Raw genomic sequence first — 27,357 nt, 5'->3', positions numbered from 1 at the left:
CTAAAAGCAGCGTAAAACCAGCGTAAAACCATACCCACTCACTCTTCGTTAGTGATGCAAGGAGCCACTGATGAGTGGGCTTTCCTCCCAGAATCTGGACACAATGGACACTCACAGTTTGGCTGTAAATATGCCAAATGAAGGGCATGTACATAAGATCTTCACACGTGTTAAGCTGTAGTTTGTATGGCATGATACATTGTGTTTGGGATGATAGCTCAACTGATGTTTGAATGAGGACATTGTTGATCGTGTTACAATCATTTTGAATATTAGTTTCAATGCTACACTTTATCATTTTAGGAGAAGATATATTGCACAAAACTTATTCTTGTTTCATGGTGATTATTAGGATTGTTCCTTGTTTGTCATGTAAATGTTCATTGTCACTCTTCTATCATGTACATAACATTTGTTGAACGTGAAACCACTGGAAAACTAAACGGTTGCTCACCCAGCAACTGTCTCAGTAGGTAAAAACTGACTTTTGCAAAAATGACCTGGACCCACTTGCACAAAGCGATCTTAGCGCTAAGACTATCTTAAGCCTATGTTAAAGAATGGGAGTTAGGATCATCTTAGCGCTAAGACTATCATAAGCCTGTGGTAAGAATGGGAGTTACGATCATCTTAGCGCTAAGACTATCTTTAGCCTATGTTAAAGAATGGGAGTTACGATCATCTTAGCGCTAAGACTATCATAAGCCTATGTTAAAGAATGGGAGTTACGATCATCTTAGTGCTAAGATAATCATAACGCCCATACCTGAACATAGGCTTACAATAGTCTTAGTCACTTGAGCCACCAATTAGACCCAGTAGGCCAATCATGCTAGGTATAAGCCTTGTTTCGTTCCAGTAAGCAAAGTTCATCATGTGAAAGTCAAATCTTTATGAATGCAATAGCTGTTAACATTTAGACATCTGGGGTAGAATAGGTCTTCAGCAACCCATGCTTGCAGTAAAAGGTGACTATGCTTGTCTGAAGAGGCGGCTAACGGGATTGGGTGGTCAGGCTTGCTGACTTGGTTGATGCATATCATCTTATTCCAATTGTGTGAATCGATGCTTATGATGGCAATCACTGGATTGTCTGGTCCAGACTCAATTATTTACAGACCGCCGTCCTACAACTGGAATATTGCTGAGTGCGGCGTTAAACAACATACAAACCAAACCAAACTGTACATTCTTGCTTGATGTTAATCCCTGCTTGAAGGAGTCGGAAGACTATCCCTTTGGCAGAATTTTTCTTGTTTTGTATCATGCTTTACCTCTACTTACACACCAGGTGCTTGCTCTTCCACAAGATTGATCTGTGTCTAGGGGTATGAATTGTATTGTTACAGGAGTGACTAAATGCAGTGGTATATGACAGGTCTTTGGTCACTTAGAAACATCATTTCAAGTATTTATGCTACCAAATAGTTCCATGTTTTTTGATGACTGTACATAAAGAAATATTTTAACAATTGCAATCACAGTGTAAATAAATATGTCACAAATTATTGAGACATGATATTGGCATTGGTGTTTGTCGTGTTTGTCTTCCCAACAGAAGAAAATGCAAAGTACATTTCAGACCAGGCAAGGGTCAGCGTTGGGTGGGTGTCTCAGGCACCACAAAATTCTGTGCAGAGTTGCATCTCTTTGCCATTCCATAAATCATTGACTTGTGATTTGAAATCCAAGGTTCATCCTGATTATGATTTTCCCATTCCGGAGTAGAATAGGTCTTCAGCAACCCATGCTTGCCCTAAAAGGTGACTATGCTTGTTGTAAAAGGCGACTAACGGGTTCGGGTGGTCAGGCTCGCTGACTTGGTTGATGCATGTCATCGATCACAATTGCGTGGATTGATACTCATGATATTAATCACTGGTTTGTCTGGTCCAGACTCGATTATTTACAAACCGCCGTCATATAGCTGAGATATTGCTGAGTGTGGCGTTAAACAACCAACCAACCAACCAACCTGATTATGATTCTTGATTTGTCTGGTATTTGATAAGGGTTGTGGGCAGTAACCAAATCAGTAATCATCTTGGACAACTTGAGATGCATTTAGAAGTTGGAGTACTTAGTAAGGATAAGATATATGGATGAACAACTTTATTTCGATTAGGAGCAACGTTTCGGTGTAGGTTCTAAGACTTGCTTGATAACTGTGTTAGAACCTACAACAAAATGTTGCTCCTAATTGTAATAGAGAAGTTGTTCATCCATATACATGTATCTAATCCTTACTTAATCATCTTGGACCATCACTTCAGGCTTTCCTGTCACATGGTGATGATTTGGATAGGAAGCTGCCTCAAAACACATTCATTCACCTGCCCACATTGAACATGACCTGGAGGATATAGTGATGATCACTCCTGAAAAAGCCCATCTCAATTGGAAACCAAAACTCATCTCAGTGCTTGCTTAACATATCCTCTACAAAGAACATATCCGGAATTGAATGAGACCTTTCATTTCAAAATGAGAATAGATGTCAGTGCTTGAGTTCATTAGGTTCCAAGTCGAGGACAAATCAGGACCCTTCATGTCACTCTACTGACTGGACAACCAACTGAAGGACAATGGTCAAGATTTCAATCTAGCAGCCGTAAAATTTTGCAAGTCCCGTCATGGGATTCGAACCATGGACCTTCTGATCCGAGGTCGAACGCCTTGTCCATAGATATTGCCACAGATATTGCCACAGATAACCCATCAGCAAGCTGACAAGGTAAGGATGTCATCTATTGCTCCACTTGGTGCCCTGTCTGAAACCTGGACATTGTCCCTTGAAAGTGGACTAATCAACTGTTGGACTGACAAAATTCTCAAATAATCAGCAAATGTGTTTGAAAGGCATGATTCAACCTTGCTTGAATTGACAATTACCCGTGCCTTGCCACCCCAAATGTATGCTATTAATACTTTATACATGCACAGAAGAAGTTTAAGAACACCCGATTCAATCATATTACTATAGTTATATCACAAATGATTAACTATGTAGTAACTGATTAATTATGTAGTAGATTGTGTGGTACAGACTCGATTATTTACAGAGTCTGTTTCCAGAACCAGGTTCCTCAAAGCAATCTTAGCACGAAAATTATTTTAGTCGTGAAGACCCGGATTAGAATTGATCTTCAGCAACCCATGCTTGTCGTAAGAGGCAGTGGATCGGGTGGTCAGGCTTGCTGACTTGGTTGATGCATGCCATCGTATTCCAATTGCGTGACTCGATGCTTATGATGTCAATCACTGGATTGTCTGGTCCAGACTCGATTATTTACAGACCAGTGTCATATAGCTGGAATGTTGCCGAGTGCGACGTTAAACAACAGTGAGCTAGCACTATAAATCGGCATCAGTCCGGACTAGTACAAGCAGCCACACACATACATACACGTGCATGCACGTCGCTATATAAGTGCAATAATCTTGGACGTTAAACCCCATTTCACCTCACCACCTGATTCCAAGCATGTGAACAATGCTGTATGATTACTTGTACGTTTATTAATTTAATAAACAAAATCAATACTTTAGGTGAAATCAAATCCCATGACCACCTAGCTGATAAAAATATGAATAACAAAGTAATCAACATTACCAACGTGTTTATTTTGTAAATATAATAATAATAGTCATTCATTTCACAGGTATCTTTCTTTTAGAGTATACACAAAACAGCTCTTTCTGATATATCACAGACACTTGTCAATCAAAAGAATGTTCAAAGTAGTAAACGTTTTGATCCCAATCCCAACACCAAGAAATAAAATGTATTTATTATTCACCTATATATTGTCATTGTTGTTGGTTACATAATGCAAATCATTTGTCCTTCAGACACTGGACTGTAATTTGAATAGACTGATCTTTTGTGCAAATGATCCGTGGATATCCGGTGTAGAATAGGTCTTCAACATCCCATGCTTGCCGTAAATGGCGACTATGCTTGCCGTAAAAGGCGACTATGCTTGTCGTAAAAGGCGACTAACGGGAACAGGTGGTCATGCTCGCTGACTTGGTTGATGCATGTCATCGTATCCCAATTGCGTGGACCGATGCTCATGTTCTCAGTCACTGGATTGTCTGGTCCAGACTCGATTATTTACGTCATATATGTGGAATATTGATGAGTGCTGAGTTAAACAACAAACAAATGAGACAAAAAAAATTGTGCAAATATTTTGAATTCGACATTGTTCGAAATGGAATTATATGCTCATCGAATGTCAAAATGAATTTCCAAAATGTTTTCAAGTAAATTTAGTTGGAAAAATATTAGATACAAAGAATTATTTGAAATGTTTAACTTGACGATAAGCAAAAATGTACACGCATTTTAAATATTATAATGCTAATCCGCTTTCACTTAATGCTCTCAATTTGATTCCTGAAAATAATGATTCGTTCCAGAAAATTAATATACGGTTCCTTTGTTGGCACAGAAACCGGACAAGATGGTCAGTTGTCTCCCTTCATTATTGGGGTTATCTCCCTTCATGGACGTTTAGTAGCATTCGTAGCAGTAGGAGTTGTTATAGGTCACAACGTATGCAACGACGATGACGATGATGAGAACAACTGATATGCAGCCACAGGCGATGGCCCACAGTGACATGCGTCGGGACTGGGCGGAGAGGAGGACAGCGCCGTTCATGTCGCCCCGGGTCAGCGCGTTACGTGCCTGAAAGGTGAAGGTCAACCTCATGAGTCAAACATTATTTGTTCATTACTTTCCTGTTGCAGTCGCGCGGCGTGTAATTGTAATTAAGTGACCCGCACTCGGTCTGGTCACTCGATCCTTTCAGCGTCTGGGGTATGCTATTGTCTTGGAGCCACGATAGGGGTCTGACAGTCAAGTCATTGAAATAAGATTTTCTACACACATACGATACTTCTCAGCTTCAAGAGGGTCAGTGGGGTAGCCTAGTGGTTTAAGCGGTCGCTCCTCTCACCGAAGGCCCGGGTTCGATTGCCCGCATTGGTACAATGTGTGAAGCCCATTTCTGGTTTCCCCCGACGATATATGGCTGGAATATTGCTAATAGCGGCGTAAAACATACTCACTCACCCATTCACTAACTCACTCAGTGTCAAGATATGTCGACCTCTCCATGGAAAGTCGAGTCAGGTTAACCCTGAGTGAACTTTGACCTCCCAATCTTAATTTAACCAATCAGAAGTCAGCTTCCGAAAATGATTGGGCTTCATTTTTTCACCACCTCGATTTTGGAATTTCGACTTTAACAAAGTAAACAGTAGTTAGTACACACCACAAAATAATAATTATTAGCAGAAGAATTACGTTTCTTCTGCTGACGTCACTTCCTGTTGGTGCATTTTCTTCTATTTCTTTTGATTATATAATGACTGTATAGTTTATAGACTTTCTGGTGACGTTGTATTACGGGAATAAAGGCTGTAACTATTATTTTAGTTTTGTGGTGTGTTGATAACGTAGGTTTTAGTAAACCTAACATAGATAAAACATATTCCTTTTATTGTAATACCATTTCGGTGTATGTGCCATGTAGTTGGGACGGTACGCAAACGTGTCATCAGGTGTCATTCAGCCGGGTAATTTGATTGGCGTATAAGTTTAACGTCGTGTCATTCCTATCCGTCTCCGACAAAGATGTGTGGCGTTGGGTCCAGGGTTTGTATGCCAATAGAAAGGGGATTGTATACACTGGATAATCGAGGATGCTCAGACATTAGTGGAGTGTTCGTGTTGCCTGAATTCGTGTAACGCCCGATCGCACTGCATCGTACATGGCGAGCTTATTTTGAGAAAGTTTTTCTTATTAGAAGTGGGGTATAAAATTTGATATCGAGCAACATGTACATAGAGATCACGACAGCCACCAGAATGTGTTGTATAACGTAACATTCGTAACGTAAACTAGAGAAACTCCAGTTCCAATATGGAATCCTCCCACTGATGGCCGAGATGACCTATATGGGCATGAGGTGAGCCGATTGGGATGAGCCGAGCGTATCTGGTTATTGATAAACTTCGTCACCACTCGTCCCTTTCCGTAACCTGCAAGAAAACTGCAAGAAAACTCACCCCCTATCATGTGCGATAACACGACAGACCAATTTATAAGTACTTTGGTCAATGAATCACTCCTTAATAGTTTACAGGTATTGTATCTAAACTTATTCTTTAGTGAATGTCCCACTGAATAACAAGAAGCTGTAAATTGCAACCATTACATTGTTAGAACATTTTAATGTAGACTTACAAGACAAAGATGATGTGGTACAACAAATTGACTAGGTTTTTTAAGCTATGCCCGTTTGCGCGGAGACGGAACCAAGTTGATAAAAATGGCCACGGGCACGAGTCGTGTCATTCGTCACCACTCGCCTCTTTCCGTAACCTGAAAGAAGACTCGTCCCCCTATCGATGAATGTTATGTGCGAAAATACGACAAACCAATCAGACTGCGCGTATGGTTTCAAATTCTTCGTCAAAGAATCCCTCAGAAATATTTTTTGATTTTACGTATGTCTTGCATCTAAAAATATACCCAAGATTCAGTTAAATGTGTTCAATCATACTGTATAATCCCACAACGTCCCGATGTGCTTTAAATTGCATCTGAAATATATGTAATACATGGGGAAATAAATGTGAACCATTTGGCAACAAATTGACAATTGTCTTAGGTATGCCCGTTTGCGCTAAGACGGAACCCGGTCGCATAAATGGCCATGAGAGAGGCACGAGTCGCTATTCGGCTTGTCCCGGAATAACACGAGTTGGTCACGAAGGGAGTCGTGTTTCGGCTTTTCACGGAATGACACTAGAGGTCACGAATCCACTGCAGGCTACGGAAAGGGGCGAGTGGTGACGAATGCTACCATTCGAGACCAACTCGTGTTATCCCGGGACAAGCCGAATAGCGACTCGTGCCCCTCTCGTGGCCATTTTTGCGACCGGGTTCCGTTTTAGCGCGAAAGGGCATACCTAAAACAATTGACAAAATCGTTGCGCAATGGTTCACACATTTTCCCCATATATTATATATATTTCAGATGCAATTTAAAGCACATCGGGACGTGCGAAATTACACAGTATGATTGAACACATTTAACTGTGTCTTTGGTAAATTTTTAGATCAAAAATCAAAAAATATTTCTGAGGGATTCTTTGACGAAGAACTTGAAATCACACGCGCATTCGGATTGGTTGGTCGTATTTTCGCACATAGCATTCATCGTTAGGGGGACGAGTCTTCTTTCAGGTTACGGAAAGGGGCGAGTGGTGACGAATGGAATGATACGTACCTCTGACGCTCTCATGATGGCCACGATACCTAAGGGCCAGAAGCAGCAGATGGTGGCGAAGATGGCAAGACCCATGTTGTCGGGGGCGTTGGTGTGGACGGCGCCGTAGTTCACGCCGGGTTGGTTCACCTGTGTTCAACAAAGTCTTCAAACTTATGTCCTACTAATGTTATTATGAATGTCCTCATAAGTTAAATTTATGTCCATGTTTTTCAAAGACCAACAAAAAAACGGTTAGCATTGCTCTCGTAATTCCTTTGAACCATAGGAAATTACTGGGGGGATTTTTTTATTTTTTTTTTTGGGGGGGGGGAGAGGGGGGGCTCATCATGCCGCCTTTTACGACAAGCATAGATCGCTGAAGATCAATTCTAGCCCGGATCTTCACGGGTCAATAATATGTTGAAGCACATACGCATTTACATCATATCACCTGTCGTAAGAGGTGCCTATGCTTGTCGTAAGTGGCGGCTATGCCTGTAAGAGGTGCCTATGCTTGTCGTTAGTGGCGGCTATGCCTGTAAGAGGTGCCTATGCTTGTCGTAAGTGGCGGCTATGCCTGTAAGAGGTGGCTATGATTGTCGTAAGTGGCGGCTATGCCTGGAAGAGGTGGCTATGATTGTCGTAAGTGGCGGCTATGCCTGTAAGAGGTGGCTATGATTGTCGTAAGAGGCGGCTATGCCTGTAAGAGGTGCCTATGATTGTCATAAGAGGCGGCTATGCCTGTAAGAGGTGGCTATGATTGTCGTAAGAGGCAACTAACGGGATCGAGTGGTCAGGCTCGCTGACTTGGTTGATGCATGTCATTGTATCCCAGTTGCGTAGATCGATGTTCATGATGTCTATCACTTGATTGTCTGATCCATTTATATATATTATTTTTTTCCTAGCGTTTCCAGTCATAAAAAAATTACATCAAACTTCAAATTAAGTAATGTAATTATGTCAGGAGTTCCTAATTATTCATATAATGGACAATGCAAAATAATGTTTTTCATCTTCAATGAACACTTTGCCTCGATGTCTTTAGTACCACGCAAACCTTTCATGTTTGACGCAGTGAATAAAACCATATCCTCGAACAAAATTCTCATCCCTCCTCAGAATATTACACAGTCGGTCTCTTAGTGGAAACATAAGTCCCCGCTATACAACCTGGACTCACCACAACGCTCGTCTGCTGCTGCTGCATCCCATATTGCTGTGGCTGTTGCTGCATCCCATATTGTTGTGGCTGTTGCTGCATCCCATACTGCTGTGGCTGTTGAGGCATCCCGTACTGCTGTTGAGGCATCCCATACTGCTGTTGCTGCTGTGGTTGTTCCCCGTACTGTGGGGCGGAGTACGCATGATTGCTCTGGCCAGGGTAGTCGGAGTAGCTGGGTGGGGGCTCGGAGGGCGGGGCGCTACCCTGGGGCATCCCTGTATAAATAATCCAACATGTTAAGTCCTTTGGCAAACTATAATTCTCCATTACAGCGCCTGTCTTTAAGAATAATATTCAAAACAGTAAAAAAGAGAATATGGACATATTCAGATCCTTAATACAACTCCATACTCTCACTACACCATACTCAATTCAGATTGGTCGGTCAGAGGTTTCAAAACACTCCTGAATAAAATTATTTTTACGCTTATTGCTTACATGTTGTGGTGTTTTGCAAAGGGCTAATGATTAAAGGTAGTCATCGAGTTGTACTAAAAGGCTGTAAGACGTAAAGAAGGCTGGAATATCTGGGCTCGATCGTAGCGCCACCAGTGGCTTTAACTGGTTATGTCCCTCCTATTGACCAATCAGATTCCACCTCTCATATCACTTGCATTTGCTTCAATCAAAATGGCGGCACCAAATCACGTGAGCACCTTCATTATAATCATGAAAAGATTTGGGAAATATCTGCTGACGCTGAGTTGATGATACACGTGATTTGTAAACTCTGAAATCGGTCTAAATCTGCACTGCAGTTTACGAACCGGAAGTCGATTTCGTTACGACATGTTGATTGGACTATGCATAGACTCGTTAGTCCAGCCAAGATATAACTCCATAATTCCAGCCTAGTTCGACAAAGGAGGAAACTGGACTTTGGCCGACCAATGACTGACCTACAAGAAATGGACATTAGCCAATCAGAAAGCAGCTTTCTGGAGCTTTTACAACCCTAGTTTCAAACCGGCGACTTCCACTCCAGACTATGCTATGAAAAATCTGTTGACAAAGTTCTCTATTAAAATTTGAAAATTGAACAAAAGAAAATTCTGGAATGTCTCATATATGGCCGAGATTGTATGGCGGTACTTCCCAGGGGGTCTTCCGTTTCAAATGTTCGTTCGGAGTGCCCCGTAATGTAATCTTATCGAGGTTGCATGATTAGAAAACACATTCCGACTGTGACTTTCTCAATCTGGTAAGCGACGCTCTGATTGGTCGGACGAAAGGACGTTCTGACGTGACCAGTAATGGGATATCCTCACATTTTTGTTTAGCCGTAGCAAGAACTAAGACGTGATAATAAAAAGATAACATCGGTCCAGAGGATTAACACGGCGCAAAGACATTTTGTAGCATACCTTCCTATGGATGAAAGTACCACGACTAGGTCATGAAGCGCACATGTGTAACCCAGAAGATAAAACATATTGTAATTTGTATGACACATTTCAGTTTAAATATTAATGTAATATAACAGTAGAAAACAAATATATTATGAAAACAAAACAATGACTTCCTGAAATATACTGAACCGCAAAAGAAACGTCACCATGGATAGATATATGATAAACCTTATTTGTCCAAACACTGTAAACATACTTTGAGACATATTACAAAGATGAAACTTGGCAAAACTGATCATCAAGGTTGAAATTAAAGTGTCAAGTGTTCTGAAAGTGAAACACAACACTAGTATCTGAGAAAATGGCATCTCAAGTCAGTATCTCGTGTGTCCGCCATGTGCATTGATTACTGCCGTGCAACGACACACTTGAGCCCACACTCAGAGGAACGCCTGACGCAGTTCAGCTGCAGTTGTCGGCCTTGATCGGACGTCATTCAGCCGTCTTTGAATCTCGTCCCACAGGTGCTCAATCGGATTTAAATCGGGACTGAGGGCAGGCTGTGGTTCTGATGCCATTCTGCTGGAGGAAGTCTCTTGTTGCTCTCGCACTGTGGGCACGGGTGTTAGGCTGAAACACGTGGTTGCGGCGACGTGCCAAATTAGGTATGGCGTGTGGTCTCAAGACTTGATCAATCTACCGAGCTGCTGTAAAACAAATTGCCTCTCCCTGGACCTATGCTCTGAAAGACAACAGGGCCGACCCTCTGTGCAAGACCAACTACACCCAACAGCATGATGCTCGGACCACCCCACGAGACTCTCTCAACAACACAAGCATAACGTTCCCCACGGCGTCGCCAGACTCTCTCTCTCTGCCATCTGCTGTTGAGATACAGTAACGGCTCTCGTCTCATGCCCTAATGTGTCGCTGGTGTGTCCCCATGGTCTGTCGAGCAGTTTCCGCAGCAGTAACAAAGCGATCTTGAAGATGCTGTCGCACAATCTGACGATCCTGACGTCGGGTGGTGATCCTTGGTCTTCCACTACGTGGTCGGTCATCTGTAGTGTTGGTGGTCTGGTACCATTGCTAGGGCCTGTATATGGTCCTTACGTGGACTTGAAATGCATTGGCTACTTGCCGGGCGGTTTGTCCAGCTGGCAATCGTCCAAGGGCTTGGTGTCGGTTATTTCTTGTCAATCTTGGCATGTGGTAGCATTTCAATAACGAATGAATGTTATCCGATCTGGGTGGATTTTTATAGGGCAAGATATGGGGTAACGCATGTGTCTTTCAATTTGCACGGAACTCACGTGCATCGGGTTACCACGGCCGTTGCCGTGATGCGTGTGGGCGATCGGTATTATTGTCATCTGCCTTGTTTTTTTTATCATCAAATTTCATTTTTCCAGACTAGGAAATGTTAGAAACAATGTTACTTTGGGTGACGTTTCTTTTGCGGTTCAGTATATGTGTTATTGTTTTCAAGGAACAAGGAGTATGAAGTTGACACAGTCATAGTGGTATACGTGATACTGTTGACATTGATATATCTACAGTGGTAAAAATATCAATACTTTTTCATAATTAATCTTTCTTGTTGTTGTGATATTATTTTGTAATGCAGTAGATCTGATGAGACATGCACACATAGTTGAAATTGAAACCCTCAATGTTGTGAGTGCGTTTGTTATTTTTAACCACTTCTCTTCCGAGAGTTACCTCTCTAATGGTAATATGTTTACTCCTCTAGCCTGACACGTCAATTATTCACACTGTCCCAAAGTGCTAATATCTCGCTACACGGAAACTGGGTCAACGTCTCCCACATAGCGATATGCTGTATAGGGTAATAGGTCGGATAGAGCTAGACGTGTCTCCCTCTTATGATTGTTGCCGAATAACATAAATATGTTTAGTGTGATATTTACAGTTGGGTATGTTTTAAAAAATATGTTCATGATTATTTATGTACTTCGTATGTACGCATATCATAATACATATGTGAGACAAAGATAAAGTTTCTTTCAAAAGTTTGGTAACATTTTTCCAACGATTACTAATGCCATTGTCCCTAGGTCCCCAGGTCATTTTCTCAAACCCATAACAGTAATGCAGGATAACTAGCGACGAGCAATGAGATTGGAATATTGCTAATGGAGGCTTAAAACCATGCATACTTATTCAATCTATTACTGTTTTCCATCCACTATACTTAGTTTTTTTAAATATGTCTTGTTTCTCATGATTTTCACGATTACTTACATAATATTCTGTATTCGGACATTGTATGTTGTCCAGTTTTCGATCACCTCAGACCATTGACACTGACAGTATTCTCGCGTCTTTCAATGAGCATATAATTTTGATATTCTACCCACATTTAATTGACAAATGGTTATGTCATAGGCATACAGGGACAACCTGTTAGATCGCTTAATGCTATGATGAAAAATAAGGGATGAGCTTTCGGCATTGTGCGCTCATTTTTTTCATTAAAACATATCTTACTGACAAAGGGGATATAATTATTCAGCATTTAATCACTCACTGGGTTTTCTGCCTACTTACAGATCGGGAGCGGTCGGGTAGCCTAGTGGTTAAAGAGTTCGTTCGTCATGCTGAAGGCAATGTGTGAAGCCCATTTTTGATGTGCCCCGCCGTGGTATTCCTGGAATATTGCTAAAAGCGGCGTAAAACCATACTCACTCACTCACTCACTAACATACTGCCGCAGTGGTCTAGTAGATCGATAATCTGCTCAGAAAGCGGAAGGTCGAGGTTTGATCCCCAGCCGCGTCATACCAAATGACGTTGAAAGATGGTACTTGTTACTCTGCTTGGCGCTCGGCATTAAAGGGGAAAAACAAGGAGTCCGTATATTGTTTCTGAGTTGTGTGTTCATGTTGAACTACGGTATGGTATCTCAGTGGTCAAACACTCAATCCCGAGTCCGGACTAGGACATGCAAGTACCTTGTGCATGCGCTTCGTTATATAAGTGCAATTATTTTGTACGCAACGTCCAACCCTATTTCACCTCACCCCCATATTACATATATGAGTGAGTGAGTGAGTGAGTGAGTGAGTGAGTGAGTGAGTGAGTGAGTGAGTGAGTGAGTGAGTGAGTGAGTGAGTGAGTGAGTGAGTGAGTGAGTGAGTGAGTGAGTGAGTGAGTGAGTGAGTGAGTGAGTGAGTGAGTGAGTGAGTGAGTGAGTGAGTGAGTGAGTGAGTGAGTGAGTGAGTGAGTGAGTGAGTGAGTGAGTGAGTGAGTGAGTGAGTGAGTGAGTGAGTGAGTGAGTGAGTGAGTGAGTGAGTGAGTGAGTGAGTGAGTGAGTGAGTGAGTGAGTGAGTGAGTGAGTGAGTGAGTGAGTGAGTGAGTGAGTGAGTGAGTGAGTGAGTGAGTGAGTGAGTGAGTGAGTGAGTGAGTGAGTGAGTGAGTGAGTGAGTGAGTGAGTGAGTGAGTGAGTGAGTGAGTGAGTGAGTGAGTGAGTGAGTGAGTGAGTGAGTGAGTGAGTGAGTGAGTGAGTGAGTGAGTGAGTGAGTGAGTGAGTGAGTGAGTGAGTGAGTGAGTGAGTGAGTGAGTGAGTGAGTGAGTGAGTGAGTGAGTGAGTGAGTGAGTGAGTGAGTGAGTGAGTGAGTGAGTGAGTGAGTGAGTGAGTGAGTGAGTGAGTGAGTGAGTGAGTGAGTGAGTGAGTGAGTGAGTGAGTGAGTGAGTGAGTGAGTGAGTGAGTTGGGTTTAACGCCGCTTTTAACAGTATTCCAGTTATATCACGGCGTGTCAGCTTAATGTGGGAGGAAAGCCCGAAGTGATGCAGGTCTCAGACGTTTACCACTTCGGTGAAACCCGCGAGCACGGGTATGGTGCCGACAAACCTAGAAACATAATCGGGGCGAACCGGGATTCGAACCAACAATCATAGGTTTCTGGCGTGCCCAAGGGACGCAACTCTGCACAGCGAATCGCGGCGCCTTAGACGACTGGGCCACCCGTGTCCCCCTTACATATAGGGTATATGTAGTTACAATATGTGGGCCCAATTACAACTTCTCCATCCAAAACTGGCCTGGAACATGTTGATGCGGATGCTCTCTCCAGACCACAGACTCCATTAGATCCTCCACAACTGGACCAGGTGCAAGTGGACTCAAAGCCATCTGCAATTCGCTCAAGACACCGAGAGTCTTGTGTCTCAGCCGGTAATGTCGATGGTGATGACGATGTGGTGGTCGGTGGTGACGATGTGGTGGTCAGTGATGATAAGTGTGAAGGTGAGGTGAGGTGAGGTGAGGTGAAATGGGGTTTAACGTCGCGTCCAAGATTATTGCACTTATATAGCGACTTGCATGCACGTGTGTGTTTGTGTGGCTGCTTGTACTAGTCCGGACTGATGCCGATTTAAAGTGCTAGCTCACTAAGATACCATGCCGCAGTTTAACATGAATACCCCACTCAGACACAGTATACTGACTCCGAGCCGACCAGTCCTTGTTTTAGCCCCTTAATGCCGAGCGCCAGACAGGGTAACAACAAGTACAATCTTTTAACGTCTTTTTGTATGACGCGGCCCGGGATCGAACCCTGGACCTTCCGCTCTCCGGGCGGACGCTCTACCACACGACCACGGAGGCGGTCGATATGTGTGAAGCCAGTGGTAGAGAAGGAGGATAGCTCAGGGTAAGGACCATGCCCTGGCTACTATCACTGGACACGTAGGGACAAGACAAGGCGCGACCGAATACAGTTTCCAGACAATGCTATTGTCACAGCCCTGGTCAAGATACATCAGCAGCTATGACTGTAGAGAGGAGATCCAGAAGGAGGGGTGGGGGTGGGTGGGTGGGTGTGGGGTAGGGGTACAGGGATTCTAACTGCTAGAAGATTTCCATTGGTCAGCATTGTCACATGGCATCCCTTGGACTTTGGAGGCATGGAATGAAGGTCAGCGACACGTTCTCGTGGTGACAGGTCATTTTAACCGAAATGCTCAGGTTTGTTCAACAAAGGACCTTGAATTCTTCCTCGTCTTATTTGGCTACCCCAGTACCAAGTATTCTTCCTGGTCCTATTAGGATACCCCCGTACCAAGTATTCTTCCTGGTCTTATTTGGTTACCCCAGTACCTAGTATTCTTCCTGGTCTTATTTGGTTACCCCAGTACCTAGTATTCTTCCTGGTCTTATTTGGTTACCCCAGTACCAAGTATTCTTCCTGGTCTTATTTGGTTACCCCAGTACCAAGTATTCTTCCTGGTCTTATTTGGTTACCCCAGAACCAAGTATTCTTCCTGGTCCTATGTGGTTATCCCAGAACCAAGTATTCTTACTTGTCCTATTAGGATACCCCCGTACCAAGTATTCTTCCTGGTCTTATTAGGATACCCCCGTACCAAGTATTCTTCCTGGTCCTATGTGGTTACCCCAGTACCAAGTATTCTTCCTGGTCCTATTAGGATACCCCCGTACCAAGTATTCTTCCTGGTCTTATTTGGTTACCCCAGTACCTAGTATTCTTCCTGGTCTTATTTGGTTACCCCAGTACCTAGTATTCTTCCTGGTCTTATTTGGTTACCCCAGTACCAAGTATTCTTCCTGGTCTTATTTGGTTACCCCAGTACCAAGTATTCTTCCTGGTCTTATTTGGTTACCCCAGAACCAAGTATTCTTCCTGGTCCTATGTGGTTATCCCAGAACCAAGTATTCTTACTTGTCCTATTTGGTTACCCCAGTACCAAGTATTCTACCTGGTTTTATGTATTTACCCCAGTACCAAGTATTCTTCCTGGTCTTATTTGGTTATAAATGTCGACAAGTAAAGAGTGCGTACGAGAACGTTTCAAATATGAACTGCTTTAGCATTTGGTACAAGCCTTTCAGATTTCTTTGTGAATTCGTGGACATGATAACACATGATAACACATTTACAAATGACACCAATCTGTCCCGAAATATGCCTGTATCCATTCTAAATAGGAAAACATTTACAAGAGGAATCCCACATCAAGACACAAGTGTGACAGTACACATGGACCCGAAACATTAATTTTACAACATCGACGCAATGCAATGATCTGTCAGCGGAAATCGTATTTTCTCTAAAGATCATTTTCCCCAAAACGTATTTTTTGTGTTTGTTACAGTTTAGACCGCCTCCGGGGTCTAGTGGATATAGCGTCTGCCTTGCGCTCGGCATTAAGGGACTAAAACAAGGACTAGAATCAGTATACTGTGTCTGAGATGGGTATCCATGTTAAAACTGCGGCATGGTATCTCAGTGGGTTAGCACTATAAAAGCAGTATTATTCCGGGCTAGTACAAGCAGCCACACACACACATGTGCATGCACGTCGACATATAAGTGCAATAATCTTGGACGCGACGTTAAACCCCATTTCACCTCACCTTACCTCACCTTGTTTGAGTTTTGTAATTGGATCAGGAATTCAAGATCATACACGTGTTGGACCTCTAGATAATGGAACAGCTATATGTGAACGTATTTGACATTGCAGTGTGTTTTTCCTCGTCAATACGATGTAGCATCTATATATGATAGGATGAACATTAAACTAACTACAAGGTGCTGTACATTTAGCATCATCATCTGGGTGGGTCCAAACCTTCCGGATGCAGTTATGGTTTGTGTGAGCTACTCGCAATAATTCATGGCGCAAAACCTTCCAGATTTACAAGAGTATAAAGGATTAGATTTCCCGGGCGCAGTTATGGTTTATGTTAGCTACTCGCAATAATTCATGGCGCAAAACCTTCCAGATTTACAAGAGTATAAAGGATTAGATTTCCCGGACGCAGTTATGGTTATGTTAGCTACTCGCAATAATTCATGGCGCAAAACCTTCCAGATTTACAAGAGTATAAAGGATTAGATTTCCCGGACGCAGTTATGGTTTATGTTAGCTACTCGCAATAATTCATGGCGCAAAACCTTCCAGATTTACAAGAGTATAAAGGATTAGATTTCCCGGACGCAGTTATGGTTTATGTTAGCTACTCGCAATAATTCATGGCGCAAAACCTTCCAGATTTACAAGAGTATAAAGGATTAGAATTCCCGGACGCAGTTATGGTTATGTTAGCTACTCGCAATAATTCATGGCGCAAAACCTTCCAGATTTACAAGAGTATAAAGGATTAGATTTCCCGGACGCAGTTATGGTTTATGTTAGCTACTCGCAATAATTCATGGCGCAAAACCTTCCAGATTTACAAGAGTATAAAGGATTAGATTTCCCGGACGCAGTTATGGTTTATGTTAGCTACTCGCAATAATTCATGGCGCAAAACCTTCCAGATTTACAAGAGTATAAAGGATTAGATTTCCCGGACGCAGTTATGGTTTATGTTAGCTACTCGCAATAATTCATGGCGCAAAACCTTCCAGATTTACAAGTGTATAACGGATTAGATTTCCCGGACGCAGTTATGGTTTATGTTAGCTACTCGCAATAATTCATGGCGCAAAACCTTCCAGATTTACAAGAGTATAAAGGGTTAGATTTTCATTTTTTGTGCATTTATCGAAGATAACAGTCACAAATTTATGGAATCCTAGACGGGACATTGTCGTATTGTCGAGCTTTAGTTAATTTTGATACTTTGGGCTTGTTTTTGTAAGGGTGACAACGCGACAATGTCCCTACAAGGATTCCATACAAATTGTATCAAAATCGCTTCACGAGAATGGCGACTGTATTTTATTAGGGTCGAATCTACAGATTTAATGTTGGTGATCAGCTTTTGAATATTTTGTCGTCAGGACAAATTCCAACTTTATAATACTACATACAGGTCCAGTGGTCGGATAACTTAAAAAGACACCCGCACACACAATACTCTGAAACCTTTGATAATGGGCCTCAAAATATCTAGGATATCGGCCTCGTAGGATACATGTGTTATAACCAAGACACATCACCAAGAAAAACATGGACGCCGTTACAAATCTCACGTCAATAAATATTCTCCTTGAAGAGCTCTTTAAATTTAATGACAGTCCGAGACATGGGAGTTTACGACATATCGTTTTAAATGTTGCAATGCGTGCACTGACGCGATGTCTCAAGGTTTCCAGGAGAAAGTAGTTCGGATCAGAAGTCATTCCTGCTGTAATCGATCTGTAATCAATTTTGATTCCGCGGCAGCCTATCGGAATCTCGGAAAATGAAACGCATACTTTGTAAGTTTGTTTGTTGGTGTTTAACGCCGCACTCAGCAATATTCCAGCTATATGACGGCGGTCAGTAAATAATCGAGTCTGGATCAGACAATCCAGTGATTGACATCATAAGCATCGATTCACGCAATTGGAATATGATGATATGCATCAACCAAGTCAACCGGCGTTGTGGAAAGTGGGATGCACATAAACCCGTATTTAGCACACAGATTCAACATATTTTTTAAAAAAAGAAATGATGTACGTAACAGTTTTCTGTACATATTTTATTTTGTCGGTAATTTAACAAATCGAATCCTTTTCTCAATGTTTTTTAGACTTTTGGGGGGATTCAGGAGTGGGCAACGAGATTAGTCATAAATTAAATAGTTTGGGGGATGCGGGACTCGGTGTTGGCGGGGTGGGTGTGTATTGGCAGCCTCATTATAAGTAACGTCTTCTAAAGGGCGGTTGTAGTTTATTTTCAAAACACAACAATATGGGTTCTATCTCTCATTTTGTTTCATTGAAACATGTTAGGTATATTCCAAAACAGTTCTCCGACCATAACAAGCCGCCATGTTAGACAAGTAAAGACATTTTGAAGACCAAACAGCACCCACTTTCAAGGCTATCCGATGGGTTTGTCATATTATGTAGAAATACAAATTTATAATATTTGTATCTTATAATATCATATCTACCTGATTTCTCGTTCATGTCCTGTAGTGTGTAGTTTGGTGTTAACGCTGAATATGTAAGTAAATCCTCCCGAAATGTCGAAACGATGACCTCACACAGTGCGTTATCAGTAGTCACGTGACATGGACTTTGAACAAGCAGTTGTCTAATGATACCGCCACAGACGTTAGAGGTGGGCCCGGTCTTGTTGTTACTGTTGACGTCAGAAACACGAGCCAAGTGAATACCCTAGACTTAATCGGCCCCTCCCTCTTATGAGATCAATATTATTACTCCGAGACACCTACTATTGTTCGGTATGTTCCGATTGCCCAAAGTATATACCCTTACGTTACATCGTTCCTTTTTAATTTGTTTTATTTCAAGGGTACATTTTGAGTGATAACTGACTTCATTGGGACTTAAACCAAATCTAGAAATGGACCGCGTTTGTTTACATACGACGATTGATAGCTATTGCTAGGAGACTGGCATGCAGCGTCTGACTAACTGATGTCACAAGACTGGGTGTTTGGTTACGTGCGACAAATGTAATCCGCAATTAGGTTCTGTCCAACTGCGTGCTTAAATCAGTTCGTGTCGGTTTGTTTACATTGTTATTTATCATCGGGTATTGTCATGACGTACCCAGGGTTGTCAGTCGTTGCTCGGCTTCATTTTTCTGATAATAAACTGGCATTGTATCTTTTTGATATTTTTGTTGTTTTTTAGCGCCGCACTCAGCAATAATCCAACTATAGGAAGGCGGTATGTGAGCGAGTTAAAATTAAACGTCGCATAGGCATTATTTCAGCCATACAGCGACCATGGTATGTATATATTAGACTCTGGACCAGACAATCCAGTGATTGACATAATTAGCTTAGATCTACGTATTATTGGGATACGAAAACATGCATCCACAAAGTCAGCGAGCATGACCATCCGAGCCATATATACCCTACCGTCGGTAGCTGAAGACCAATTCTACCCTGGAATCTGCACAGGATTCTAGCGATACGAGAAAGCGCAACGTCGACCCACTGCTATGCATATCGTTGTTTGTTTGTTGTTTAACGCCGCACTCAGCAATATTCCAGCTATATAACGGCGGTCTGTAAATAATAGAGCCTTGACCAGACAAACCAGTGATTGACATCATGAGCATCGATCTACACAATAGGGATACGATGACATGCATCAACCAAGTCAGCGAGCCTGACCACCCCATCCCGTTAGTTGCCTCTTACGACAAGCATGGGTCGCTGAAGACCTATTCTCTACCCGGATCTTCACGGGTTGCAAATCTTTTCTGCAGTAGTGTGGAATGACATGAGGATATTATTGACGAGTGCTTTATAGACTGTCCATATGTCCCCTTTGGCTAAACATCCTAAAGAATAGGTTCTAAAAAACATCGATTTTGTGTCGCTGAATTCCTGAAATTTTCACTCGATGCCACAGTCACGTGTTTTTTTAAACAGACCGACCAAATGATATACCCCTTAGTCAGAAATAAAATGGTTGAAAACAAAAAAGCAGATAAAAAATGAAAACTGACCTTTATGACATGATAAAAAATCGTGACCTGACGTGAGGTTAGATATGTCAGCGGCGAATATGATAGTGTCAAAGATAAAGACGCTGAAACATCGCCGATGCAAACAGTTCAACCAACATTATACCAGTAGTAACGATGTGTTACTCCATCATGAAACACCTGCGTGACTCTTTCAGTTCTCTGATTGGAAGCCTTCTATCCACGGTCTGTGTGGCGACAGTCGCACGTAGGTTTTGCGCACATGAACTCGATGATAGCGTGTAATGCATAATATATTCGTATAGAAAAAAACACACCCTCTATACATATAATCTATATATAGAGAGGGGTGTGATTATTTCTATAGAAATATCATGCTATACACGCTATACACGCTTCAATGATTATCCAGTGTATAGCATTATGATTCTGTGATAAATACGTTGTATTCATTCCCTACCATAGCTCCCAGTCCAGTCTCGAAGGCAGGGTGCTATACTTTTTTGCCCAATCAAGTCACTGCCACGAGAAATTGTGCACGTGCGAAGTTGGCGATAGGAGATGGTGACATCGCAAATGGGTCCATGGTATTTATCGTAACACAATGAAGATAATATTGTCGAGCAAAAGAAACCAAACTATATGTCGGGCGTTACTAAAAGGAAGATCAGATATTTTAGCGTTTGTAATCATGAAATCAACAAATAGATAGTAATGCGACCGGAAGGACATGGGGCGTATATATTATCAATTTGCAGCCACTGTGAACACATTCAATATGGTGGAGTCAAGGCGTTCGGCATTAATATTCTTTACTCAGTACTGATGCAGGTCTCTGACGTTTGCCACTTCGGTGAAACCCACGAGCACGGGTATGGTGCTGACAAACCTAGAAACATAATCGGGGCGAACCGGGATTCGAACACGCAATCATAGGTTTCTGGCGTGCCCAAGGGACACAACTCTGCACAGCGAATTGCGGCGCCTTAGACGACTGGGCCACCAGTGCCCCCCAGTCTTACACTACTAATAAAAACATAGCTTAAATACTGGGATTATGCAGTGGACATACTGCACATTCACCCCGACCCTGGGGTTTGACGTGGATGACTTTACTATGGAATACTGTAAGGGACATTCTCGCGATCTCGCATTCTCGCGATCTCGACCTTTGGAAACGAGGTAAATATGCCCAAAACACGAGAATGCGAGATCGCGAGAACGCGAGATTTGGCCAAAATCTCGCGTTCTCGCGATCTCGCATTCTCGTGTTTTTGGTACATAGCACTTTTTGTCAAAAGTCGACAACGCGAGAATGCGACATTTGGACATGATGCAAAATCTCGTAATCTCGCAATCTCGACTTGTCAAATTAGGCCACAAAAACACGAAATCGCGAGAACGCGAGAATGCGACATTTCATTTTCTCGCGATCTCGCGTTCTCGTGTTCTCGCGTTTTTGACGCTGTCCGTGCGCATGCGTAATATCACAAGGTCAAGGCCCATGCGCACGTTAGAAGTCCTTTGGTCATGCTTCTTTCGTGCTCTTCATTCTCCAAGTAGCATTTAGCAAACTTATGACTTGAGCTTGAAAATGCTATGTAATTTACATACACAAAGTCTGAGTCATCTCCCGTTGTTACAGTTTCCTATGTTCTTTATGATAAAACCCTCAACATGCTCAATATAATTTAACCAAAGAAATTGTGTACATGAATGTCCAATGATAGTGAAAACATTAATGTGTCCGAAAGCTGGAAACAAAACTATTACCGTCAGTGAGTGAGTAATATTGCTTAAAGCCGCACCAGCAGTACTACAGTTACAGAAATAATCACAGGCCAGTGAGTTTCTCCATGAGGCAATGTTATACACGGCTAGCATATTCATGAAAGGCAAAATTCTCATAGACCAATTTGAAATACAAAATTAATTATCATATTTTCATCCGCTCCAACCTGACTACAAAACATCCCGCTTTTCATTATTTTATAGTTAAAATGGATAAAATTATCATTAAACCGCCCGCATGTTATCATAATGAGCGGGCCACTGTTAAAGAAATAAACGACGAGTGGGAGTACAATAAAACACTGCAGGGAGAATAAACCATGAGGGGCTAGTGTTTTATTGTACAATAAACAACAACCACGAGTCGTTTAATGATTATATGATATATCAACATTATGTACAGCCTCTTTTAGGATGTTGATAAAATGTACAAGGTTTAAAAATATTTACCCCTATTTAAGGCGGGTATTTCCCGCATATGCTCACACAATCCTCAGGTCGATTACACGTACCTTTTCTCCCAAAACCGATTGTCATATTGTAACCGGGGATTGTGAAGAAAAATACAATTTCAAACATAGGCTACGGGTGTGAGTGTTTATTGCCAGAGTAGATAATGACATCCTTTAATGTACAAAACAATAACATTATAAAAACAATACTGCATAGGTTTCATACACATACATATTCACACAATCATTCAGTTCATATAAACATACGTCTATATTCTGTACATGAACATGAACTTAATAATCAATGATATACAAAATCATTATCTTAACCCTATAATAAACAAACAATTCATCAAGGGCGATAACTCGATCCCGACATCACTCATAAGATACAATATAAACCTTGTCCATGTTGTAAAATACACTTAACATTATAAATACAATTACCACTTTCTTGAAACTGCTGTATTTATTCAGTAACTCACCATATATTTGGCACGATACACTATTTACAATTCATATTTCGAGACACGACAAACATGTAAATTACCCGTACCCTGTGGGTGACACTGGGATGTTTATCGTCTTCATGCAGCCGCCATTACGATAGAAGTGCCACAACATCCATGGAGAGCAACCTGACGGTCACTTCCCTCTCACAATTAACGTCGTCACTCACTGCGTTATAATGTTACAAGATCACAATCGAATCATCAGAAATGAGGTCATGATTAATTGTACAATACATCCCGCTTCGTTCTTCGATGTTCTTAGCGATTAAACGCGTAGTCATCTATAGAGTAAGTGCGAGAGTTGGGTTTAACACTGCTTTTATCAGTATTCCAGTTATATCACAGCGTGTCAGCTTAATATGAGAGGAAAGCCCGAAGTGATGCAGGTCTCAGACGTTTACCTCTTCGATGAAGCCCACGAGAACGGGTATGGTGAAACAAGAAACATAATCAGGGCAGACCGGGATTCGAACCCACAATCATAGGTTTCGGGCGTGCCCAACTTACGCAACTCTGCACAGAGAATCGCGGCGCCTTAGACGACTGGGCCACCCAAATGAGTGTTTATATATTTGATGTCAGACCGCCGTCATATAGCTGGAATATTGCTGAGTGCGGTGTTAACAACAAACAAACAAAATCTTTCTGAAAACTACCATTAGGCATCCATGTTGGTTATTTGACTGTTAGTTGTCAGACAATATTTGTCAAATTCAGTCAGTTCACAGGCAAGAAAGGGAGCGTGTTCTTGACTTTATTATGTTACCAGTCTACATATATATTTCTGTATAATCAAAAGACTTGGAAAATGTGCATTCTGACATTGTCAAAAGTCACGTGATTTTGAGCAGCCATTTTGAAATAAACTGCATTAATTTGCAAAGCAGAAATTTCTATGAACCTTGTGGTTTATTTCGTCGTTTTGATGTCAAAAGACACGAGCGTGAGATTTTATTCATCATCCAACATCATTCTTCCAACTTTTTGAGTTTGTAGACAGTAATAAGCAGTGTCTTAAAGATGTTGGATACAATGGTTCGTGCGCACCTCAGTTCACGCCGTTGCACGCGAGTTTGCCGTGACGAATTACCTTACAAAATAGTTACATACAACTGTATAGGCAATTAGCACAAAAACACGAGAACGCGAGATCGCGAGAATTGACCAATCTCGCAATCTCGCGTTCTCGCGTTCTCGTGTTTTTGAAAATAGTTACATACAACTGTATAGGCTATTAGCACAAAAACACGAGAACGCGAGATCGCGAGATCGCGACACTTGACCAATCTCGCGTTCTCGCGTTCTCGTGTTTTTGAAAATAGTTACATACAACTGTATAGGCTATTAGCACAAAAACACGAGAACGCGAGATCGCGAGATCGCGACACTTGACCAATCTCGCGTTCTCGCGTTCTCGCGTTCTCGTGTTTTTGAAAATATTTACATATAACTCTATAGGCAATTAGCACAAAAACACGAGAACGCGAGATCGCGACACTTGTCCAATGTCGCATTCTCACGTTCTCGCGTTCTCGTGTTTTTGAAAATAGTTACATATAACTGTATAGGCATTTAGCACAAAAACACGAGAACGCGAGATCGCGACACTTGACCAATGTCGCAATCTCGCGTTCTCGCGTTCTCGTGTTTTTGTGCTAATTGCCTATACAGTTATATGTAACTATTTTCAAAAACACGAGAACGCGAGAACGCGAGATCGCGGCACTTGACCAATGTCGCAATCTCGCGTTCTCGCGTTTTTGTGCTTTTTGCCTATACAGTTATATGTAACTATTTTCAAAAACACGAGAACGCGAGAACGCGAGATTGCGACATTGGACAAGTGTCGCGATCTCGCGTTCTCGTGTTTTTGTGCTGATTTCCTATACAGTCATCGTGGGGCTCAGTCGTCTGAGTTGTCGCAATTCGTTGTGTAGAGTTGCGTCCCTTGGATGTGCCAGAAACCTACAATGGAAGGTTTCCTCTCATTTTAAAGGGACACTGATCTACAGAAATTCCCCGAGACTGGGTGTTGCCTTAGTTATTGTCCCCCCCTCCCCGCCCCCACCCAACCTCCCCCGTGAGTATCCGGATGATATGGCAGATATCAAGACTAGTTCGCGACCTGTGCTGCGCCATTCGTAAGCGCATGTATCGCTTTTATTGATAGTATTTCATTGTGGGTATATTGTTTAGCCAAAATGTATAAAGTTTCACGAAGGCAATTTTTGCAACGCCTAAATATTCAGTTATTTTACAAATTGACTGAAAATCGGTCAATTTCATCACCCAGTGACTAAAAATGATAGGATTAAAAGAAAACAAAATTCAAAGTACGTTTCTATAGTTTTGGCTTCTAATACTAGCGGGGCGGTCGGGTAGCCTAGTGGTTATTGCTGAAATAGTGCTAAAAGGGGGGTAAAAACAAACACACTCACTCACTCTAATACTAGGATAAATAGTCTATTTTTAAGCCCTTTTGAACCTCTTAAAAATTGTTAGTCAATCTGGACTTGGATTCAGTCAATTTCTATATTACTGAAATATTTAGACATTTTATAAATTGCCTGAGTGAATCACTTTTTACACATTGAGTGTAATATACATGTATACACGCCTACAGGTACAAGAAGAACAAAACTGATTCTATCCAATGCAACAGCAAATGAATGAAAACAAAATTTAAATATCATAATTACGACCCACTGCAGTTTTATGTATACATTTGGGCAGCTTCCTTGTTCGAGGAATGTATCCGTGAATATTCACATACAGGAACAATATCCCATACGTCTGCAGCTGTACAAATAAACGTATTCGACGTCACATGGCTCTGTTACATTCAAATGTTAAAATATATACATATAGCGTTTCTGGATATTATAACCCGTGTTCGTTTCGCAACTGATCACTAAGTTTCTTTCAGATGTTTTTACAAAGGTGTCAAGTCTCATCGGTCAGCTAAGATAGCACGTGTGACAATTATGTTCATGATGTCCATGGTGCTTTAAAAATATCCATGGAGTTGATGAACAATCAATAAACGTATTATCGGCTAATCCTTTGAACCAAGTATGTTGTTTTTACATCGGCACTTCACGCCATGATATGAGTGTATTCCGTCTGCTTTAGTAAACCTACACATGTAAACACTTACAAATCCACTGTGCAAGATAACAGTGATTAATCAATGAACGTATTTTCTGTGGAACTTTTGATGGCGAGGAATGATCCGTGTACTAAAAAGTAAATGAACTGATCACTCCTCTTGCTGGGCTGCCACGTGAATATTACATAACATACATTTCACCTCAATTCAAACCTGGATTCAGATGAAATAATTACCCCAGACACAAGACATGCCAAATGGGAACCGTTGTCAGGTAATCTGAGTAGTGCTACTACTAACTATACCTGTAATAGATTCATTAACTGAGCTTCTAGTGAATGGCAACAAAGACACAGGTGTAGGGTTATGCCCCAAAACGTGGATGACAACGTATTATCCGCGCAATCCAAAACCCGAAAATGCTTTCACAGCTGGGATACTATAAAAATAAACTGACGGCCAAAAGAAACGTTACCAACGATATTTCTAGGATAAAATATGACCAAAACAAATTGAAGCAGCGATAACAATTATTGTATTGTAGAAATACATCATTCAGAACAGTAAAATGCGAATTTACTAATTCAACAACAAAGTTCTTGACCTCCAACAGGGACATTTCTTGACTAGGGGTCATTCGTCCAGTATTCGATCAACAACATTGGTTACAACTTTAAGGTGACGACGGCCCAGACCGTTCAATACGGGATATGACCTCAATGAGCGGCAATGCATCTTCGAATGCGGCGTTGCACTGAGTAGACAAGCGTCCTCACATCGACTGCAGGTTTCAGATTCCATTCCTCACGGAGGGCAACGATCAACGCTTGTCTCGTGATGGGAGGATGTTGACGTTTCCGAAGACGACGCCCCAGCTGGTCCCAGAGATGTTCTGTGGGTGACAGATCTGGTGATCGAGCTGTCCACGGCAGGACAGTCACGTTGTTGGCGTTGAGGAAGTCTCTAGTAATACGGGCTTTATGGGGTGTGGCGTTATCTTGTTGGAACACCGTCCGTTGTTGACGCTGGATGAAAGGAAGAACCACTGGCCGTAAGATATTGTCAGTGTAGCGTTGTGCTGTCAGATTGCCTTCGATGATGACAAGTTCCGTCTTCTCGTCCCCGCAAATGCCGCCCCAGACCATCACACTTCCGCCCCCGTAAGGTTCCACCTCCTGGACACAACAGGGAGCCGTACGTTCACCACGTCGTCGATACACTCGCGTCCGCCCA

The 27,357-nt window shown here is 42.0% G+C and overlaps 1 protein-coding gene across 1 annotated transcript; it reads right to left on the bottom strand.

Moving 5' to 3' along the window:
- Positions 1-4,055: 4,055 nt before the first annotated feature.
- LOC124143957 (proline-rich transmembrane protein 1-like) lies at positions 4,056-18,899 on the bottom strand. The gene is made up of 4 exons (XM_046513123.2): positions 18,744-18,899; positions 8,474-8,730; positions 7,309-7,437; positions 4,056-4,696 (listed from the first exon to the last, which is right to left on the bottom strand). Exons 1-4 carry the CDS (start codon positions 18,757-18,759, stop codon positions 4,520-4,522), a joined length of 579 nt encoding a protein of 192 aa, XP_046369079.2. The 5' UTR covers positions 18,760-18,899; the 3' UTR covers positions 4,056-4,519.
- Between the last annotated feature and the right edge of the window lie 8,458 nt (positions 18,900-27,357).

The sequence above is a fragment of the Haliotis rufescens genome, unplaced genomic scaffold, assembly GCF_023055435.1.
Source record: "Haliotis rufescens isolate VD_foot unplaced genomic scaffold, xgHalRufe1.0.p SCAF_6, whole genome shotgun sequence".
In the NCBI taxonomy this organism is placed as follows: domain Eukaryota; kingdom Metazoa; phylum Mollusca; class Gastropoda; order Lepetellida; family Haliotidae; genus Haliotis; species Haliotis rufescens.
The sequence above is the reverse complement of the archived record's forward strand: the minus strand, read 5'-3'. Positions and strand labels throughout refer to the sequence as shown.

Excerpts from the sequence above, each read along its gene's own strand:
- LOC124143957 (XM_046513123.2), bottom strand. Across the intron at positions 7,438-8,473 it reads AGCAGCAGACGAGCGTTGTG|GTGAACCAACCCGGCGTGAA; the intron begins GTGAGTCCAGGT and ends TGTTGAACACAG. Across the intron at positions 4,697-7,308 it reads CCATCATGAGAGCGTCAGAG|GCACGTAACGCGCTGACCCG; the intron begins GTACGTATCATT and ends TTCACCTTTCAG.